The sequence below is a fragment of the Poecilia reticulata genome, linkage group LG15, assembly GCF_000633615.1.
Source record: "Poecilia reticulata strain Guanapo linkage group LG15, Guppy_female_1.0+MT, whole genome shotgun sequence".
Lineage (NCBI taxonomy): Eukaryota > Metazoa > Chordata > Actinopteri > Cyprinodontiformes > Poeciliidae > Poecilia > Poecilia reticulata.
Genome location: NC_024345.1, coordinates 24,184,923 through 24,202,811, shown reverse-complemented (window position 1 = coordinate 24,202,811; position 17,889 = coordinate 24,184,923). Strand labels below are relative to the sequence as shown.

At 38.7% G+C, this 17,889-nt stretch overlaps 6 protein-coding genes across 8 annotated transcripts in view; 3 read left to right on the top strand and 3 right to left on the bottom strand.

Annotated features, from left to right (window-relative positions):
* The window catches only part of kif16bb (kinesin family member 16Bb), a 32,564-nt gene extending 29,310 nt beyond the window's left edge, over nt 1–3,254 (bottom strand). Inside the window, exons 1-5 of one of the 2 annotated variants that reach the window (XM_008430198.2) lie at nt 3,121–3,253; nt 2,973–3,036; nt 2,777–2,887; nt 2,577–2,693; nt 689–786 (exon numbers count right to left, since the gene is read on the bottom strand). In XM_008430198.2, coding sequence (XP_008428420.1) covers nt 689–786; nt 2,577–2,693; nt 2,777–2,887; nt 2,973–3,036; nt 3,121–3,167 — 437 coding nt within the window. In that variant the 5' untranslated portion in view covers nt 3,168–3,253. Of the gene's footprint in view, nt 1–688; nt 787–2,576; nt 2,694–2,776; nt 2,888–2,972; nt 3,037–3,120 lie in introns of both variants that reach the window. The other variant, XM_008430199.2, reaches the window with a different exon arrangement.
* An 818-nt stretch (nt 3,255–4,072) lies between these two features.
* Nucleotides 4,073–6,458, top strand: mad2l1bp (MAD2L1 binding protein). Its single transcript, XM_008430195.1, has 3 exons — nt 4,073–4,461; nt 5,153–5,409; nt 5,498–6,458. The coding sequence occupies exons 1-3, from the start codon at nt 4,113–4,115 to the stop codon at nt 6,008–6,010; spliced, it is 1,119 nt and encodes a 372-aa protein (XP_008428417.1). The 5' UTR covers nt 4,073–4,112; the 3' UTR covers nt 6,011–6,458.
* On the bottom strand, nt 6,255–11,711 carry ephx5 (epoxide hydrolase 5). 2 transcript variants are annotated; one of them, XM_008430196.2, is made up of 10 exons: nt 11,616–11,711; nt 11,400–11,464; nt 11,090–11,312; nt 10,716–10,896; nt 10,426–10,635; nt 8,603–8,732; nt 7,860–8,071; nt 7,633–7,741; nt 6,761–6,886; nt 6,255–6,675 (listed from the first exon to the last, which is right to left on the bottom strand). In XM_008430196.2, the coding sequence occupies exons 2-10, from the start codon at nt 11,420–11,422 to the stop codon at nt 6,474–6,476; spliced, it is 1,416 nt and encodes a 471-aa protein (XP_008428418.1). In that variant the 5' UTR covers nt 11,423–11,464; nt 11,616–11,711; the 3' UTR covers nt 6,255–6,473. The 2 variants fall into 2 exon arrangements, with proteins under 2 accessions (XP_008428418.1, XP_008428419.1); XM_008430197.1 differs by having other exon boundaries at nt 11,540–11,631.
* Nucleotides 11,712–11,793: 82 nt separating this feature from the next.
* On the top strand, nt 11,794–13,262 carry LOC103477224 (cystatin-like). The gene is made up of 3 exons (XM_008430194.2): nt 11,794–12,066; nt 12,646–12,756; nt 12,995–13,262. Exons 1-3 carry the CDS (start codon nt 11,866–11,868, stop codon nt 13,076–13,078), a joined length of 396 nt encoding a protein of 131 aa, XP_008428416.1. The 5' UTR covers nt 11,794–11,865; the 3' UTR covers nt 13,079–13,262.
* Nucleotides 13,263–14,371: 1,109 nt separating this feature from the next.
* LOC103477223 (cystatin-like) lies at nt 14,372–15,850 on the top strand. The gene is made up of 3 exons (XM_008430193.2): nt 14,372–14,663; nt 14,944–15,054; nt 15,257–15,850. The coding sequence occupies exons 1-3, from the start codon at nt 14,457–14,459 to the stop codon at nt 15,353–15,355; spliced, it is 417 nt and encodes a 138-aa protein (XP_008428415.1). The 5' UTR covers nt 14,372–14,456; the 3' UTR covers nt 15,356–15,850.
* Nucleotides 15,851–16,496: 646 nt separating this feature from the next.
* On the bottom strand, nt 16,497–17,535 carry LOC103477222 (cystatin-like). Its single transcript, XM_008430192.1, has 3 exons — nt 17,273–17,535; nt 16,998–17,108; nt 16,497–16,804 (listed from the first exon to the last, which is right to left on the bottom strand). The coding sequence occupies exons 1-3, from the start codon at nt 17,471–17,473 to the stop codon at nt 16,706–16,708; spliced, it is 411 nt and encodes a 136-aa protein (XP_008428414.1). The 5' UTR covers nt 17,474–17,535; the 3' UTR covers nt 16,497–16,705.
* Nucleotides 17,536–17,889: the final 354 nt, after the last annotated feature.

The window sequence follows — 17,889 nt, the reverse complement described above, 5'->3', positions numbered from 1 at the left end:
TGATAAAAATTATACTGCAAGTTTCAGTCAAAATAAATCATCTGTAAAGTGGAAATGCCATCAGACTACAATGAGCCCTTCCCTCCAAATCACTGAGGATTTACCAATTAGGTAACATTCCACAAAACATACCGTTTAGTGGAACGTTACTATTGTTCACCATTGAAATTTCTTCAATGAGCATATAAAATATATATTTTTAAAGTGTTTTAAAAAATATTTCATAAAGCTAAAACATCAAGGTATTTTAGCTTTCTATGCTGCCATTGGCCTGTGTTTGCAGAGAAGCCAATCCAGAAGCTCCACTCATTTTCCTTGCTGCTGATTGGCTGTACCACCAAAAGCAGAGATGAGACTGTGGATATTAGCTTTTGTGGTGGTGCCAAGATGGTTTCTGTTGTGTTAACTCCTTGGCATGTTGGCAAATTTTGCAAAGCCATTTAATTCAGGTGTGTTGAAAGAGTGATGCATCCAAAAATTGAAGGACAGTGGCATTCAAGGACTGAACTTGCACTCAAAAAAAAAAAAAATCACTGAAGCTACAAGACTATTTCATCCAGGGAAAAACTTTAAATAAATTAAAGACAAAATTAATGACATCTACCAGGCAGATGTCTGTAAGCAGCAGTATCCACGAAGAATTGTTGCATTTAACAAGAACTTCAACTGTATGGGAGTATCTGCATACCTGACCTCCATATGAAATGACATGCCGTCGCTCCCGCTTCTGTTGGATATCTCCAGGAAAAATCCCTCACAGATCCGTGGGATTAAACCTTTATCCACCTTTAATTGAGAAATTGTTGACAGAATCAAAACACCAATTTTAATCTTGCATTAAAATTAGCTACATCTTGATCCTATGACATAATCCAAGTGTTTACACTTTGCTGCAACCACAACTCAGCACATGCAAAGACTGCTGAACAACACAATCACCGCATCTGATATGGAGTCATTGATGCATAAAAGCAATTTCAGTCTGAGCTGCTTGCCCTCTTGTTTTTAATTACAAAGCAGCAGACAGTAGGCATTAAGAGCCATATATAATTATCTGGCGTTGACAGCAACTCTGCTGATGACCTTGCTTGAGTCCCTTCAGCAAGCGAGTAGAATCCTCCATCATAATGCAAGAATCTCATTGTGGTAAAAGGAATGGAGGTTTTACTACACTCATCACATTTTCTGATTAGTGCAAAGTGAGAAGTCAGTATAATGAGGCTGCAGACTGTCAGTTTAGCAGGCAAGAGGTCAATGCATGCAAACCCAGCTTTTCCCAGCCTCCTGGGAATTGTAGCTATAAACTAGTGTTAAATTAATTCACTTTTATTGGAAGTCGGTGCCAACACAATCAGTTGTGATATCTAAATGAACAGATGACAATCATCTTTCAGCCAACAGTGCTTTCAACTCTTCAGAGTACTTTTTTGTGAAGTGCCTTAAAACATGTTGTGAATTGGCCCTATAAATTGGACTGAAATCAAATGAGGGATTTTATGTGATAGAGCAACACAAAGTAGTGCATAGCTCTGGGAAACTTTTACACAGTATTCTTTTTTTTTTTTTTTTACAAATAAAAGTTTGAAACATTCATAATGCACTAGCATTTAAGCTTCTTTATTGCAAATTCTCCAAATAAAATCCAGGGCAATGCATTGCTTTCAACTTGTGTTTAATTTGATCTCGGTATAAGAACCGCTATTCTGTGAACACTTCAGACATTGGTTAGACCACTTCAGTGAGCAAACCACATCATGAAACGACTGACAGCTCAAGGATAACATTGTGGACAAATTAGGGATATGTTATAAAACAATAACTTCAGCTTAAACGCATCAGTGTAAAACACTAATCAAGCTGTCACAGAAAAGGAAAATAAAAAAATGGTACAACTATAAATCTATCGAGATGGCCACTTACCAAAACTGAAAAGCTGAACAAAGAACATCAAGCAGCAAAACTTTTATTAGTAACTCTGAATGAGCTGCAGCGTTTCACAGTTATGGTGAAAACTCATGACAACTATCAGACACCAGCTAAATAATCTTTATGGGCAGAAGCCATTTTTGGTTTAAAAGAAAAAGTTCCAACACCATCTCATTGTGAAACATGGTGGTGGCAACATCATGCTGTAGGGAAACGGAAGCTGGCTCGAGTAGATGGACAGATGAATGCATTCAAATAAGGAGAAATCCTTCAAGAAAACAAGCTTGAGGCTACTTTTTCTGACAAAGCTAAAGCCAATTTATGAAACTAACAAAAATGACACTAGATGTGCAAAGATGGCAGACAGATAGTGATAAATTTGCAACAGTAATTGCAAAGAAAAGTGGTCAACTCTGTTTTTACTCTCAATATAAATAAGAGTAAAAAAAAAAACACGCATACATATTTAAAGAATTGAGACTAAAACTATGCATTTGTTTCCATCCAGTTCACTGTCTGGTGTCGATCCAATACAAACTTTCAATCTACAAAAAAAATAATAATAATTATCTAAATTTAAGGTTTTAATGTGACAGAATGTGAGAGGGTTAAAAGAGGATCTAAATGTTTTTTTTTTTAATTATTCTTACTTTATTTCCCATCATGGTGTAAGATTTCCCTGAGCCCGTTTGGCCATATGCAAACACACAAGCATTGTAACCGTCAAATGCTGCTTTCAAAACGCCTGAGCCCAAGTCCTTGAAAATCTGAGAGAGATGAAAAGTTTATTTTTAAAAAAAAGTTATTTCACTTCTGTACAACGCAAAATAATAACTTTAATAAAATTCACCTTCTCCTGCGATGAAAATGTGGGACTGTCTGCATCAATTGAGTCAAAGGAGTAGTCGTATAAAAACATTTTTCCTCTGTCCTTCAGTTTCTCCCCTCGAACAGCTGAAGGCTGGAATGTAAAGTGAACAGTCCACTTTAGGTAATAACTTAATTAAACCCATTCTAAACCTCGCTCACTTTTTTTAATAACGTACCTTATGAATAGATGTTGTGTTCCCCCTCATGTGAATTATCACCTTTGAAGATAACCGCTTTTCTCTGTCGAAAATAAATTGGAGTTATGTGACGTTCAATTTTAAAAAGTTAAGATAAAAATAAAAAAAGAAATTCCATTGGACCCACCTTTTATTCAAAGGACGGACTCGGACCGCTACTCTCACCGAAGACATTATCAACCAAACAAATGCTTCTTCCTTCTTTCTTCTTTGGTAAAACGTTTGTCTTTCCTAATTATTCACACCTGGGCTTTCTTTATTCCCCCATGTGATCTAGAAATTAGCCACTAGAGGGGGCGGCAAAGCACGTCCTAATTTTTATGTCATCGACATAATTTCCTTTCCTAGAGAAAAAGTATACACATTTTTAGGAGTTTTACTACACCTTACTTTTATGAAGTATCGCTACGCTTACTTTGGTACTTGCCGACATGTTGTCCGAGAAAGTCAGTAACTTTACTGATTGAAAAAACAGGCGTTTACCCAAAAATGCACAAGAGACTAGAGAAAGTTTATGTTGAAGTGAGACTTCTTGCTTTTACACAAGCTTTGTTGTTTTAACGTTATTTCAACTTGCTGAGGTTCTTGTGCCATTTCGAGGTCAAGTGGATGTACAGTAAAAAATATATCGTCACTTGGAAGTACTTTGTACTGTTCTAACAAAGGTAGCCCACTATTAGCAAGTATTATGTTCAAACGTTTGACGTTAGACTTAGAAAAGGGTTTCTCCTGCCTGAATTTATTTTGGTACTATTTTCTTTTTCATAACATTTTTATTTTAGTCTATAAAACACTAGAATTTGAACATCTGTATTTTTTTCTGTGAAATTACATAATTTCAAAATGTTTCTGAATATATTAGATTAATTATTAAGTTAAATTAAATTAATGAATAAATTAAATTAATCAAAACATGAGGTAGATTTAATTAACACTATTAGCATACCTAAGACTGTCAATTCCATAAAATATGTGGACTTTTTTTTTTATATCTCAAAAATTGCATTATTGCGAGGAATGCTATTTCCCAATGTTTCCGCTTAACGTGAACGCAACATTCAGTGGATTTCCCATGATTCCGAGCGGTAAGAACAAACCAGGCGCGGACCTTCAAAAATAATGGCAGACCTGTGTGACACTTTACAGCCAATACTGAACTCAGATGAGACAGAAGGTTCGTCCACTGTCCACAGCGGAGACGGCAGAATAAAGCGGAGACTCTCCTTTTCCTCAGAGAGGAACAGCAAGACCGCCGAGGAGCCCAGTATGACATGTACACTACTTAGCTTACAGAGTGTGTCCGACGATTCAAATTCGGAAATAGACGAAGAACTCCGAACAGACTCGATCAAAATAAATTTAGAATCAAATAATGGCACGGATGTTAAAGATGTACCTCAGGAAAAGCACAGTGTGCAAAATACAGAAGAAAAGGAAAACTCTTCTGAACCTTCAGATATTATTCAAGGTACGCATTTAAACTCCATGTCTATTCTGCATTCTGTTAATTTTAGAATTTTCTTCAGTTGCCAGCTAAATACAAGGTGATTCAGTATTTAGAACAGTAAACAACTAAACACTGCTAAGCACTGTGGGCCTATTTGTTTCTGTAAGAAAACAAATTAGTTTATATCAATTTGTTGGTCAAACAATTCTAAAATATTTTTTTCATAAACATCCCATACTTCTACGGTTTCTACGCTGCTTATTATACACTATTTTTATGATGAAGCTGCACAATATGTTGAATGGCAGTATAATTTCTTTGCAATATCACAGGCTGGCATTTTGACATTTAATTTGCATGCAAATTCTTCAGGCCAGAAATATAAATACCCTGTTAAATTCCCTTTATTGTCCTAGATACCCAACGTTACTGTATATTTTTTAAGGCTGAAGCTATTATGGGCAGGTTGACGTTTCTCTGGAGCCATTTTATGAGCTTAAGTGATCAACACATACAGCAGGACTATTGTAATGTCATTCTCCATTGTCTTTCCCATTTTGAAGAGTGGTGACCACTAAAGGACCTTTGTGCTGTGATATAGGCTAACAAGAACTCACAGAAACGCATTAATATTTCGAGGCAGAGCCACTTAAAATGTGAAGTGACAAAAAATTCTACTTCACTGTAAGGATGATATTCTGGTTCTGTTCAGACAAAACGGAAACAGAAGAGACTTCTGGTCCAGATGACGGAAAGGACACCAACACTGAGGAACAAGACGCTGAGGTGGTGAGACAAGCTCAGGAAGAAGGCTGCGTGGACGTGGTCTTCCCCGGCGCCGTGACCCAGGACGGCTGCTACCGTTTCGTCAGCGAGATCCTCAAGTGCATCCTCTATCAGAGACAGCAGCTGCCCATGACGTATGACCAGCTGGTTTACTCCCAGAAAAAGCTGCAAACTTCAAAGCAGGTTTGAAGGAAGCCGCCTTGAAGCCGTTTTCCTCAAAGTGTTGTTGATTTCAAAGTAACTCGCTGCTTGGAAACATTTTGCTTTTCAGGAAAGAGGCGCAGTGACTCGAAGGCCATTGCATTCTGCGGATCTGGATCTGCGCAAATGCCACCAGACTCTTCAGGAGCTGGAGGAGCTTCTGCAGCAGCTGGAAGTGCTGTTTTCTTTGAGCAGAGTACCCAGAGTTTTACTGTTGATGGGCGGCTCACTCATTCTACCTAAAGAAATGTATGAGGTCAACATGGAGGCCCTGGCAATGGCTGCCGGGGATCAGTCTCTCAGAGCCTCCTCCTGCTTGAGGCAGCTCTTCCGCACTCTCTTCGTTGCTGACCTGTTGTCCGACAACAATCCTGTTCGCATGATGCCCACCACGGTCTTGGCGCTGGCTCACAGGGAATGTGGCGTCGGTTGGTTCCGACCTAAACTACAGTTTAAAGTCCCGACTCGAGTGAAAAATAAAATCATTACTCTGTCTACGGAGGGGCATGGAGCCGAGGGGGAAGACTGGCAGGATTATGTGTGGTTTCAGGCACCCATGGCCATTAAAGGCTTCACCAACTGACCCAGGTCATTCGCCAAATTTAGAATTTTACGTATTTTAAAGTTTTCCGTTTTAGAACATGTGAATTTAAATGTTCTGATTTGCTCAAAAGTGTAAAAGGATCTTTTTAAAGTCTTTAATTCAGTTAATATTTCATCAAGAGGCATTATTGCAGTTTTGAGAGCACCTGAATTATTGTCTATATTTATAAAGCATTTTCTTTCATACACATTAAGCGCAGCAACACACACGACTCAGTGCAATATACTTTTACTGAACATAACTTGAAAGGTTTATTGCTTTCTTTACATTCTGAGGGAAATCTGAATGTGCAAGCATGTTTACATGTACTGAACCATTAGCAATTTTAATAACAAAAAGCAAAATGTTGCATGGAAGACAAAAAAAATCAGTTTTCTGTATTTGTGGAGCTTAATATGTTGGTTGTAATAAAATGCATACAACTGTTTTAGTCAGAACACTTTCAGAAATGTTCTACTGTTTTGACAAACTGGATGACGTCGTTGGCCAGCAGCCGGGGCTCCTCCAAGGCGGGGAAGTGTCCACCTCGGGGCATGAAGACATAGGAGACGATGTTCTTGTACCGGATCTGTGCCCAGGATTTGGGGCAGTGCATGAGCTCCTGGGGGAAAGCAGCCAGTCCAGTGGGCACAAATATCCCCGTCCTAAAACGTGATTTATTGCACTTATTAGAGATAATTCTGGTCACATTTGGATAATGACAAACAAAACAAACTCTTACACTCCTACCTAAAGTCAATCCTTTTATTGAGGTTGCTGATAAAGTTCTCTTTGTAGAACCGCATGGAGGAGATGATTGAGCCTGTTGTCCAGTAGATCATGACGTTCGTCAAAAGATCATCCAGGCTGAATTTTCTGTTCAAAAGACACAAACTGATTAGCTAGATACTGAGATGATGCATGGGATTAAAAATCTGAAGTGTGGAATACACTTTCAATCAGTTCCATACAATTAAATATGCTGTAAAGCCACCTCTATGATGACACTTTTGCCACATTTTGTTTGAAAATGGCTCAAACTCCGGCAGATTGGATTGAAAGCATCTCTGCACAGAAAGTTTACCACAGATTCTCAGACGCCTTCAGGACGCCTTTAGCTCTGGGTTTTGACTAGCCATTTTAATCCATTAAATGGTTTAAAAATACATGTATAATCAGCCTGCTTGATAATACTTATTGTAGAATTGTTTTGGTCTATTATAAAAACTATTATAATAGATTTTTTTTTTATAATTTATGATTCTAACATGGCAAACGTTTATGGGGTATGAATATTGTTGCCAGACATTGCAAGTGCACAGAAATTTTATTAAAATCAGCAAATAATACATATGACTGTCTTAGATTTTGAAACTGTTCTTATTGAAGTCGGTTTAAATGCCAAAATAGAACCAATTACCCTTTGCCACACTGTCAATAAAAGCTAATTTGCGGAAAAATTAGCTTTAGTAAAAACCCAGCTCATTACACGTTTAGTTATCAGAGGTCCATCATTTTATTGAAGTAGTTGAGAACGTCAGTAAATTTTTTTAGTAAACTTGAAGTAAAATGGAGCCGAGGAATGAGTGTCATTCAAAACAAAACATATTTCGCTGTTTTACCTCTCCAGCCCACCGTCCTCCAGATCTCTGTTCTTTTTTTGAGTCCAGGTAGAGAACTTCTCCAGAATGTAGGCCGCCAAGGCCACAGGCGAGTCATTCAGTCCACGTCCTGCACAAGCATACAATTTTAATAAGAGGTAATGGGGAAAAACTACAGCAGGCTGCACTCTCCAGTAGCTTTAGCGGTCTTTATAGTATTAAGCTAGATATTTTTTGTACGTTCTCACCGGCTGTGTCAGGTTTAGTTGCCTGAATGTGGAGGTAGCCAGATTCCTGCAGCATCTCCCACACATTCTTCTGAAAGAAAGGGAACACCCTGCGAACGTCTTCCTGGCTAAAGCCGACCAGGAAGGGAAGGTAAGGCCCGATGATTATGGAGAGTAACACTTTGAAACCGCTATTTGACATGCACATGTTTAGGTGGAGCCCTTTGACACAGCTGGAACAGAAAAAAGAAATACAAGTTAGTTTCACCCCAAAACAATCATGCCTATTGTCCCCAATGTCCTGGAAAAATCTGTGTGTAGAGGACAAGCTTCATTTCAGAGCTTAATAATGATACAATGTCTGCTTTGGAAATTCCACTAAAATGATGATGTGCTTCTTCCGATAAACTGTTTTTCACTTTGTTGTGGAAAAAAAAAACTATTTTACCAAGCACTGTCAGGTGAAATCACTCATTCGGGTTTATTCATATATTGTGCACAACACAGAGAGCTTGTAGGTCAATCAATAATGAAGCAGGTCTGGGTGAAAAGCTCTGCCAGGCAGAGATAACACATGAGTTTTATGACAAGGATAAGGAAGTCAAAACAAGGGGCGAGACAGTCTGGTTCTGATGCAGCTGTAGAAAACAACGTCCAACCTTGTACATGTAACCCAAATAGCTCTTTTGGTGAGAGTTCACAAGCATTTCATATAACATGATCAGCAGATGTTAACGTGTAGTAATTTTCCACCACACACTTACTCAGGCCTCATCTGAGCCATGTTGGTGGTGATGAGCGAGCCCCAGTCCCCTCCTTGTAGGTAGAACTGGGAGAAGCCCAGGCGCTCCATGAGTGTGAGGAAAATCCGAGCAGCAGCCAGACTGTTAAAACCTTTAACAAGTACAACACAAAATTATTCAACCTTTTAAGGTTCTTCACATTTTGTCATGTCAGACCTAAAAACTTTATTTTTTTCTTTTTTGTTAGTTTCAAAAACGCTGTGAGAAGAAAACCATTATGCTGTGAGGAGAGAAAACAGGCAAGCTTACTGAAGTTGAAGGGCAGATGGATGGAACTAAATATAAGGCAATATTGGAACAAAACCTGCAACAGTTGCTCAAACAACTTTTCTTCTTTAATTTATTAAAAACTAAAGAGCAAGACTCCTGTCGAGTGCATAAGCCAAGAAGAATCCAAAGACAGGAAATAAACCACATAAAGGAAGATAAGGTTAGCTACAACTCCAAAACAAAGGTAGAATCCAAAAACAGGAAACAAGTCATACTAAAGATAAAGTTGAGTACAACACAAAGAGACAAAGAGGTTAGCTTCCCCAAACGTCACTACCATTCCCACCCTCTCGAATACCCAGAAATCCAACAACTAAACCGAAAACCCCAGCACCTCAGTTTCCACCACTACATACAGTATGACATGCAAACATCCACTAAGGCCTTACAGCTGTCCTCGTCCTGTGCCCTCAGACAGGGACTCGGATACCTCAATCATTCATATCTTCAACTGGTGTGTTCTGAGTCCAGGATGTCAGTTTTATCTGTCCTGAGAAACGGCTGAGGCCCAGTTTACAGGAATGCCCTTCGATTCAGGTCATGACTACCAGCAGAGAAAGAATATCTAGATTACATAAACACAATTTAATGTTACACTTCAGTGCCAATTCATGTAAAAAGACAAAGTCAAGCCAGTAAATAAAGGAAAGAAAAAATACTTCTTACCCAGTAATTTTACTGTTAAGCGCAATCTTAATTTTCTACAATTAATTGAAACTTGGGAAGGCCGAGACAGCATGAATTATATATCTGACAGAAACTACTCATGACATGAAATCCACAACCTTAATGTTGGCCCACAGGTTTTTATAAAGGATTTTAGTTGTGTTTCACCACAGTAAATACTTCCAATTAAGCCAACTAAACTGACTCATTTTGATTAGAAGGAGCAATGACTCTACTGTCAGCTCCCCCTGGATGATGGAGATCCTCACCCTATCTGTAAGAGTCCAACTACGGTTGGCAGTACTAACCAAATGTAGTTTGGGAGTCTGGATAAAATAGGGCGCCGAAAAAATGGGGCATGTTTTATTTTTATTAGACTAGATTATTCTAATTGGCTTTGCAGCTCGTCAAAAAACGCTGGTACCAGACACCAGACAAACACCAGTACAATACATCTCCTTATTCCTGACATGGGTATAAAGTCCTGAATTAGTCTCAGAGTTGCTCGTCAGGAATGCCGAAAGCCCTTATCTCACCAGAAACCAGAAAACTCAAGGGACCAGAGCTAAAGAGATCCTAAATTTAGTTTCTATGCTCCTCCGCACAGGAACAAACGCCCTTAAAATCTGAAATGTGCAGAAACTACTGGTAATATTAAAGCAGGACTTTTCTGTTAAGTTCCACTATCGCATGTCATCACTATTTATTTATTCCAAATTGCCATTCGCAGTTCATTTGTATAGATTGTATTTGTGGTAGCTTTCTTTTTGCTTTTTCTAAAGTCATTGAATTGGCCTGTGCATGAATGATGGAACACAAATAAACGCGCTTTTCCTAAAATGATCTACCTTTCTTATGAGGGGCTTCTGAGAAGCCGTAGCCAGGTATGGAGGGGATTACGACCTCAAACGCAATTCCGTTGTGGTTCTGCGTGAGAAGTGGAAGAATCTTGTAGAACTCATAGAAGGAGCCAGGCCAGCCGTGAACAAGCATGAGCGGCAGAGTCCTCTGGTCCCCATTCTGTAGTGGGCGCACATGGATGAAGTGCACGTCCAGTCCTGCACCGCCACAAAAGACAAACGGATTTCACCAGATAGAAAGTTAAACCAGCTGCTGCTCATTATGTAGCGGTGCGTACCTTCTATTTTGGTTTTGAAGTGTGGATACTTGTTCAGCATGGCCACTTGCTTTTTCCAGTCAAACGTATTCCTCCAATAAGAAACCACCTTCTTAAGATAAGTGGAATTGAAGCCATACTGGAAGCCACTGTCCTCCAAAGGGTCAGTGAACCGGGTTTTGTCAATGCGTTCATGGAGATCCTGGTAAGCAAAATCATAACTGAGCCCTTTACATAAAACAATGCCTTGCAAACGTGTTCTCACCCCATGAACTTTCTCCCATTCTCTCATTTTACCTCCACATTTTATTAGGATTTTGTGATGGAAAGTTGTGTAAAATTGTGAGTAAGGAAAGCATTACACGTTTTCTAAAAGTTGGTGTGAGCCAAACTACCTCAATCTCTTCATCTGACGTTTCCACTGTAAAGGGGTATATTTTTTGATCCTCTAAGAGTGTTTTTTCTCCTGCTCCCCACCATCCCTCACCAACAGGGATAGTTCTCATTTTGCTTCTTCTCTGCATTACATAGGTCAGGATTCCACCTGCTGCAGCTGCTGCCACAGCGCACCCAATAAGAAGCTGCTGTTGTGGAACATCCAGCCCAAAAAACGTGTCCCTGCAAAGTTTGAGAGAAAAAGTGTTGAAATGCAGGTAAAAGTAAGCACACTTACACTTTGTCAATTTGTGATTTTAGAGCGCTTACTTCAAAAGTTGCAGTCTCTGCATTGTGCAGTTCAAAAGGTGAGCACTCGCTCAGGTTGCTTTATGCTAATGGGATAAAGGTCGAGAAAGTTTGATTTCCAGTGCAACAGCTTTAAAAGTTTAGACCTTGCTTTGAGAAACCTTGTTTGTCGCGTTTTTCCACCTCCTGATGAAGATGGGGTTCACGCTTCTAACGTCTGAAAAAGCCAAAACAAACCTTGGGAGATTATCCGTTTATCCAAATGCGGTTAGACCTCGACGAGCTCCTGGAAGGAAAGAAGAAAACACAAGGCGGGTTGGTCCTGCAGAGATTGTTTATTGACAGCGTGGTGCGTCACTCCTCTACTAATCTGTGACCGATAGTGTCACTTTTGCTATATAAAGAGCAGACCGCTATACACAATCAAACAGTGTCCAAGTTGGACTTTTCTCCCTCTGACTCAGCAGTTTAACCTTAAAGAAGGAAGATGTGGAAGATTGTTGTTCCAATTGTTGCGACTATTTTCGCCGTTGGGCAATGTGGCATACCTGGGGGGTGGAAAAACGCCGACATCCAGGGTGAGGATTTCCTAAATGCGTTGAATTACGCCGTCGCCCAACACAACAGAGGCAACCAAGGAGATATGTTCCTCCACAAGGTGGTTGAAATCGTCTCCGCACAGTTTCAGGTGAGTGCCGTAAACTGTAACATTCTGTTGTCATGGTTACTTGTGGGCTGCACAGCGACGCAGATGGTAGCACTTACCTTGCAGCAAGAAGGTCCTGGGTTCAATTCCCAGCCCGGGGTCTTTCTGCATGGAGTTTGCATGTTCTCCCCTTGCATGCGTAGGTTCTCATCGGGAAACCAAATCAAAAACATGACTGTCAAGTAAATTAACCTCTCTAAATTCTCCCTAGGTATGCGTGCACGGTTTAGTTCTAATCTGACTAAAGAGCGTATTTTAACTTATTGAATATTTTATGTATAATAAATAAATTTAACTTTAGATTTAAGCATTTTTGCGACCTCCTGTATTTGCACTCCATGTAAATACTTTTCTGACAATAAAAAGTGCACAATGGTTTACATTATGCTAGAATTAAATGGAAATAGGATTTAAGAAATGGAAATTTCTTGGTAACCCGAATTGTAGCTTTAGTATTTAGCTTTTCAAGTACATTATGTATGTGTACTGTATGACTGCAACCATATATGATATGTCTTCAATAAAATAAATCACTATGGTTACTCTTCTTCTCCATAATAGGTGGTTGCAGGAGCTAACTACAAGATTGTTGTGAAACTGGGACGGACCAACTGCAAGAAAGGCGAAGCAAACACAGAATGTACTGTCTACGTGGACCCAACTAAGGCTCAGGTCATTATATTACATTATTAAAAATATGTTGTAAACTTTAGGGATGAAAATGTTAATTTTATTCCAATTTTTCTCTCAGACATAAATACAATGAAGTACTGTAAAACTGTGACATGATTATCATTTGATTGTGTTAAAAAATAACACTCTTTGGAAACAAATGCATCTCATGTTTGTCTGCATAAATTATTATATAATGACATGCTATTGTAATTGTATTCTGGTCTTTCTTTTTCAGATTTACCAGTGCACATTCACAGTGTGGAGCTGCCCGTGGCTCAATGACATTCAGGTCACGGAAAAGCAGTGCTCGAACCCTTAACTTAACTCACCGTGAAATATACGCTACTTTTAACAGTGTAAACATATTTCCATCCTCTGTGTGATGAAGTCCACTGTTTTCACAACTACAAATGCTGTAATGCAAAAATAAAGTTGATCAATTGTTTAATGACTTGGTAAAACCTAAAAATTAAAACAAATAAAGTAAATTTGACTTATCAGAATCTGTCCTTGTGATTAATAATCATTTTTGTTTGTCTCCCTCTGTGAGGTGAGCAAGATATAAAACATATTTTTGGCTGATTGTTCTTCAGCGGGAAGCAAGTTGTGGTAATTGGTCCTGCTAGGTGTCCTATTTCATTTTTTGAAGTGTGGATGCTTGTTGGAGCACTGCTGCCTTGCAGCAAGAAGTTTTCTGCATTCAAATCCTGGTCTGGGATCTTTCTGCACAGAGTTTGCATTTTCTGAGTGAACAGATGTCTCTTGGGCAACACTGCCTTAATCATAATTTTAAGTAAAACTGTATGGTGCTCAATATGTTAATGATAATAATTGTGGCATGATTTCAGGCCCCATAGTCATTCTTTGTAGAACGACCTTTCACTGCAATTACATCTCTAAGTCATTAGGTGGCGTGCTTCTACTAAATTTCCTATTAATTAATGGCCTTGTGTTTGGGGCACTCTGTCAATGAAAATGCTTTGATTTAACCATGTAACTACGGTTGGCTGATCAAATCAGGGTATTTGTCCTACTATAAGTTTAAACCTGGACCCAGTTGCAAGTCTTGTGAAACCTGTAGTTCTGATGAATACTGTATTCAAGCCTACAGGAATGCCTTGAAGAAATAAAACCCTGGACAAAATTTAATTTTCTGTTTTTACATTCAGAAAAGAGTGAAGTGGTCATTTTTGGACCAGAACATTAAGAAAAGAAAAAAAGGATGCTCTGTCAACCAGTTGTGACAGAAGACAGAGTAAGTGATTAACAAAGGACAGTTAAATGTTCTATGCAGAAAATGCATTCATTCCCATTTGTGGTCACCTCCAGGAAGGTAAGAAACCAACAGTATTGCCAGACCCAATGCAACTTGAATAAAGAGAACTAAAATGGAGACAATATAAACATAATAGCAACAATGACAGCAGGTATACGCAGGACAGAGACTTCTCTGTGGGTACTTCCAAATCTCAAAAACATGTTAGTTGACTGCAAAGTCCAGACTGTCTGTTAGTCCTTAAGAGACTTTTGCCCTCTGGAGATAAGCTCTGGCCTCAGTGCTTGACAGCTGATTATCGATCGGATGAGTCCTCTGGTAAAATATAAATAGTTCCATCACTTCTGCTTTCAGAGAGCAGGCAGAAAGCATCAAAGCTTCTTGTTCTGAGCCTTTTGGCAGTTTGACCTGCGAAACAACGATGTGGAAGGTTATTGTTCCTTTTTTTGCCGCTCTTTTAGCCTTTGGCTTTTGTCAGATGATAGCTGGAGGCTTACACAAGATAAAAGATGCAGATAACGATGAGGGCTTCCAGAGAGCGCTGCAGTTTGCTGTTGTCCAACACAACAACGGGACCAATGACACGGTCCTCTACCAGGTCCTTAAGGTGGTCTCGGCTGAGCGTCAGGTCGGTAATGTTATACAGATTTAAGTGTTCACTATTCACTCAAAACCTACTGTTAGCATCAAACGTAGATACTTGACACAGTTAGGGGGCCAGATGTCAAATATTAAAAGATTTAATTTGAACTCATTAACTACATAATGTTTTTGTGAATAACAAATATATAAAAAAATATATGTTAACACTGTTTTTTGTCTGTCTTTGATGTTTCACTTCTGATAAGAGTATTTTCACTGTGTCACAATAATATGGATTTTCTTTGTCTTGCCTACCTCTTCTAAAGGTGGTAGCTGGGACCAATTACGTAATTACTGTGATTTTGGGAAGAACCAACTGTGAGAAGGAGGCACCAGCAGATGGCTGTGCTGTCCACAAAGAGCCAGGATTCGCTCGGGTAAATAAAATAGATAATAAAAAGCTGACTTTAGTATTTAAGAAAAAGAATCTCACACATAAAACACCAACTCTGTTAAACTAACATTGTCTAATGTTGAATTGTAGGCACTCCTTTAGAGTACTAATAAGTAATCTTTGTCTGAATAAATGAACATGTATTCTCAGTTTTATTGACATATTTTGTGGGTTTTCTCTTCCAGCCTTATCAGTGCAAATTCAAAGTGTGGAGTCGCCCATGGCTCAATGATACCCAGCTGACCAAAGAGGAATGCGGTGATATTGAACCTACTTCACCATAAAAAACATTTTTCTTTTGAAGATCTATGAAGTGATACTATCTTGACACCCTCTCAAAATCACTTCACTAAATGCTACTTTCAAACTTTATTAAATTTTTCTGCAATGCAAAACAAAAGTCTCACTATGAAAGTATTCATTAGCACACAAAAGTAAATAAAGCAACTCCAATGACGTTTTATTGAAGGATTTGAAGGGCTTTCCTGGTGCAATTTGGAAGTGTGACCTAATGACAACCAGCTGACCTAAGAGGAGTGCAGCAGTATTGAACGTACTTCAGAGTGAAAAACTGTTTTCCCTTGAAGATCTGCAGTGTCACTACCTTCAGGTCACTTCAGCAAATGCTACTTCACAACTCTAACTGTTGTGAAATTTTCAAGAACCTCCACAAAGATCTGTATTCTGCAATTCAAAACCAAAATAGCACCATGAAAGTATTCAACAAAGAAACAAACAAAAGACTTACACTGTTTCAAATAAAGTAACTTTTAAACTTCCCAGAATGTGTTTTTGTGGTTTGTATGAAGTCTATTTAGCTGCTGCAGATATGTTGTTGAGTCTTATCTGAATGCTCTTTAACTGGATAATGAAAGGGTTACCAATGCAGCATTGAACAAGTTTTGTTAATGAAAGAATGTAAAATCTCTCTAATTGGTTGCAGTGCCTTGCAATAGTTTTCATGTTGCTGGCCAGTTTCACGTTTTGTGGCTAACTTTAATTGATTGTCAGTATTTTATGTTGTAGAACAAAACTGATAATTCTCAATTCTTTACTCTGATCTGCCTAAATAAAATTATATTTCCAAAATGTCAAAACGTAACTTGTGAAGTAAAATTAACCCTGCACATTCTCCTCCCCGTTTTGCCTCCTTTTAGGGCCTTTTTGCACTCGGGTTTGCTCAGGCTAGTAGTCTGACTGCATTTGGACCGCCAGTATCGTACCCCGATCTTGGCTGTGTTTGAGCAGAGTGCCTCCTTAAAAATGAGCAGGGGTTGTCAAATCAAAAACACGCAAATCTGTATCTCACAACGTTAAATTTCTAACATAAAAATTGACAACATCAGAAGAATAAAAGAGGTTTACATAAATAAAAATGTATTCAAAGACATACACATATATATAAACCACACAAAACCATTCAAAGAAGTTCAAATGTTACTTTATTGAAAACAATTTAGTTTGTTTTGTTAATGAATCCTTTCTGCTGTGTGATACATTTGTTTTGCATTGCACAATACAGATCTTTGTTGAGGTTCGAAAGTTTGAAAGTTGTTTTGCAGCATTGACAGAAGTGACCTTGAGAGGGTTTAAAGGTAGTAACCATTTGCAAATATTCCAGAGGAAAGGGATTTTCACTCTATAGTACGTTCAACACTGTCACATTCATTTGTTATTAGCTGGGTATCATTAAGCCATAGGCGAGTCCACACTTCAAATTTGCACCGGTGATGCTGAAAAAGAAAGCGTGCAAAATTTTAATAAAAAGAGAATACATGTACATTCATCCAAACAAATGTCAATTGTCTGGATGAGTGCCTATGATGACATATTTTACAATGTTAACTTATTCATAATTGGTGTTTGAGATTTCTATCTTTAAATCTCAGAGTTTAACATCAGATTTTCATGATCTGGTCTAATTACCCGAGCGAATCCTGGCTCTTTGTGGACGCCACAGTTGTCTGCTGGTGCCTCCTTCTCACAGTTGGTCTTTCCCAAAATCACAGTCATGATGTGTTTGAGTCCCGCTACCACCTTTCAGGAGAGACAGACGAGATAGTTATTCACAAAGACTTGGGTTTAAATTAAATCTTTTAATATGTGACGTCTGGCCCCTGATTGTGTCAAATGTTTACATTTATTTCTAATAGTAGGCCTTGATTCAACACTGAACAAAGAAATATCTGCAGCATACTGACCTGAACCTCAGCCGAAACCACCTTAACAACCTGGTAGAGGACAGTGTCATTGGTGCCGTTGTTGTGTTGGACAACAGCAAACTTCAACGCTGTCTGAAACATCTCATCGTTTTCTGCATCTTTTATCTTATTTATGCCCCCAGGAACACAAGACAACCCGACAAAAAGAGCGGCCAGGAAAGGAAAAATTGCCTTCCACATCTTTGCTTCAGAAGTGAGACTACAAAAGTGTTCAAGTAGGAATGAACCTCTGAAGCCCTCTGCCTTCTCTTTTAAGTCATAAATGGTATTACTGTTTATTGATTTACAGATATGACACGCCTGTCAGACATCCAATCAACAATCAAATAGCTGTCAAACAAGTGGGCTTGCACTTATCTCCAACGGTCAACAAGCCCGAGTGGAAATCCAGCTTGGAGAGGTCAACAGTCCATCACAGAGATGCACAAACACGCACACACAAGTATGTATTCAGAGTCATGAGGGTTTTTGAAGTAGCTCATCCAACCAATAGATGTAACCAGTTTGTTTAGTTCCTATGTTTTTGTGCAATTTAAGTTTTAGGGGTTAATATGACCTCATAAAAATAAATATCACACACTAGCTTTGAACAAATA

Excerpts from the sequence above, each read along its gene's own strand:
- LOC103477223 (XM_008430193.2), top strand. The coding sequence starts at position 14,457 with ATGTGGAAGGTTATTGTTCCTTTTTTTGCCGCTCTTTTAGCCTTTGGC. Across the intron at positions 14,664-14,943 it reads TGGTCTCGGCTGAGCGTCAG|GTGGTAGCTGGGACCAATTA; the intron begins GTCGGTAATGTT and ends CCTCTTCTAAAG. Across the intron at positions 15,055-15,256 it reads AAGAGCCAGGATTCGCTCGG|CCTTATCAGTGCAAATTCAA; the intron begins GTAAATAAAATA and ends TTTCTCTTCCAG.
- LOC103477222 (XM_008430192.1), bottom strand. The coding sequence starts at position 17,473 with ATGTGGAAGGCAATTTTTCCTTTCCTGGCCGCTCTTTTTGTCGGGTTG. Across the intron at positions 17,109-17,272 it reads TGGTTTCGGCTGAGGTTCAG|GTGGTAGCGGGACTCAAACA; the intron begins GTCAGTATGCTG and ends CTCTCCTGAAAG. Across the intron at positions 16,805-16,997 it reads AAGAGCCAGGATTCGCTCGG|CATCACCGGTGCAAATTTGA; the intron begins GTAATTAGACCA and ends TTTCTTTTTCAG.
- mad2l1bp (XM_008430195.1), top strand. The coding sequence starts at position 4,113 with ATGGCAGACCTGTGTGACACTTTACAGCCAATACTGAACTCAGATGAG. Across the intron at positions 4,462-5,152 it reads ACCTTCAGATATTATTCAAG|ACAAAACGGAAACAGAAGAG; the intron begins GTACGCATTTAA and ends GGTTCTGTTCAG. Across the intron at positions 5,410-5,497 it reads AGCTGCAAACTTCAAAGCAG|GAAAGAGGCGCAGTGACTCG; the intron begins GTTTGAAGGAAG and ends TTTGCTTTTCAG.
- LOC103477224 (XM_008430194.2), top strand. The coding sequence starts at position 11,866 with ATGTGGAAGATTGTTGTTCCAATTGTTGCGACTATTTTCGCCGTTGGG. Across the intron at positions 12,067-12,645 it reads TCGTCTCCGCACAGTTTCAG|GTGGTTGCAGGAGCTAACTA; the intron begins GTGAGTGCCGTA and ends TCTCCATAATAG. Across the intron at positions 12,757-12,994 it reads TGGACCCAACTAAGGCTCAG|ATTTACCAGTGCACATTCAC; the intron begins GTCATTATATTA and ends TTTCTTTTTCAG.
- ephx5 (XM_008430196.2), bottom strand. The coding sequence starts at position 11,422 with ATGCAGAGACTGCAACTTTTGAA. Across the intron at positions 10,897-11,089 it reads CGTCAGATGAAGAGATTGAG|GATCTCCATGAACGCATTGA; the intron begins GTAGTTTGGCTC and ends TTTGCTTACCAG. Across the intron at positions 8,072-8,602 it reads ATGGCTCAGATGAGGCCTGA|CTGTGTCAAAGGGCTCCACC; the intron begins GTAAGTGTGTGG and ends TTTCTGTTCCAG.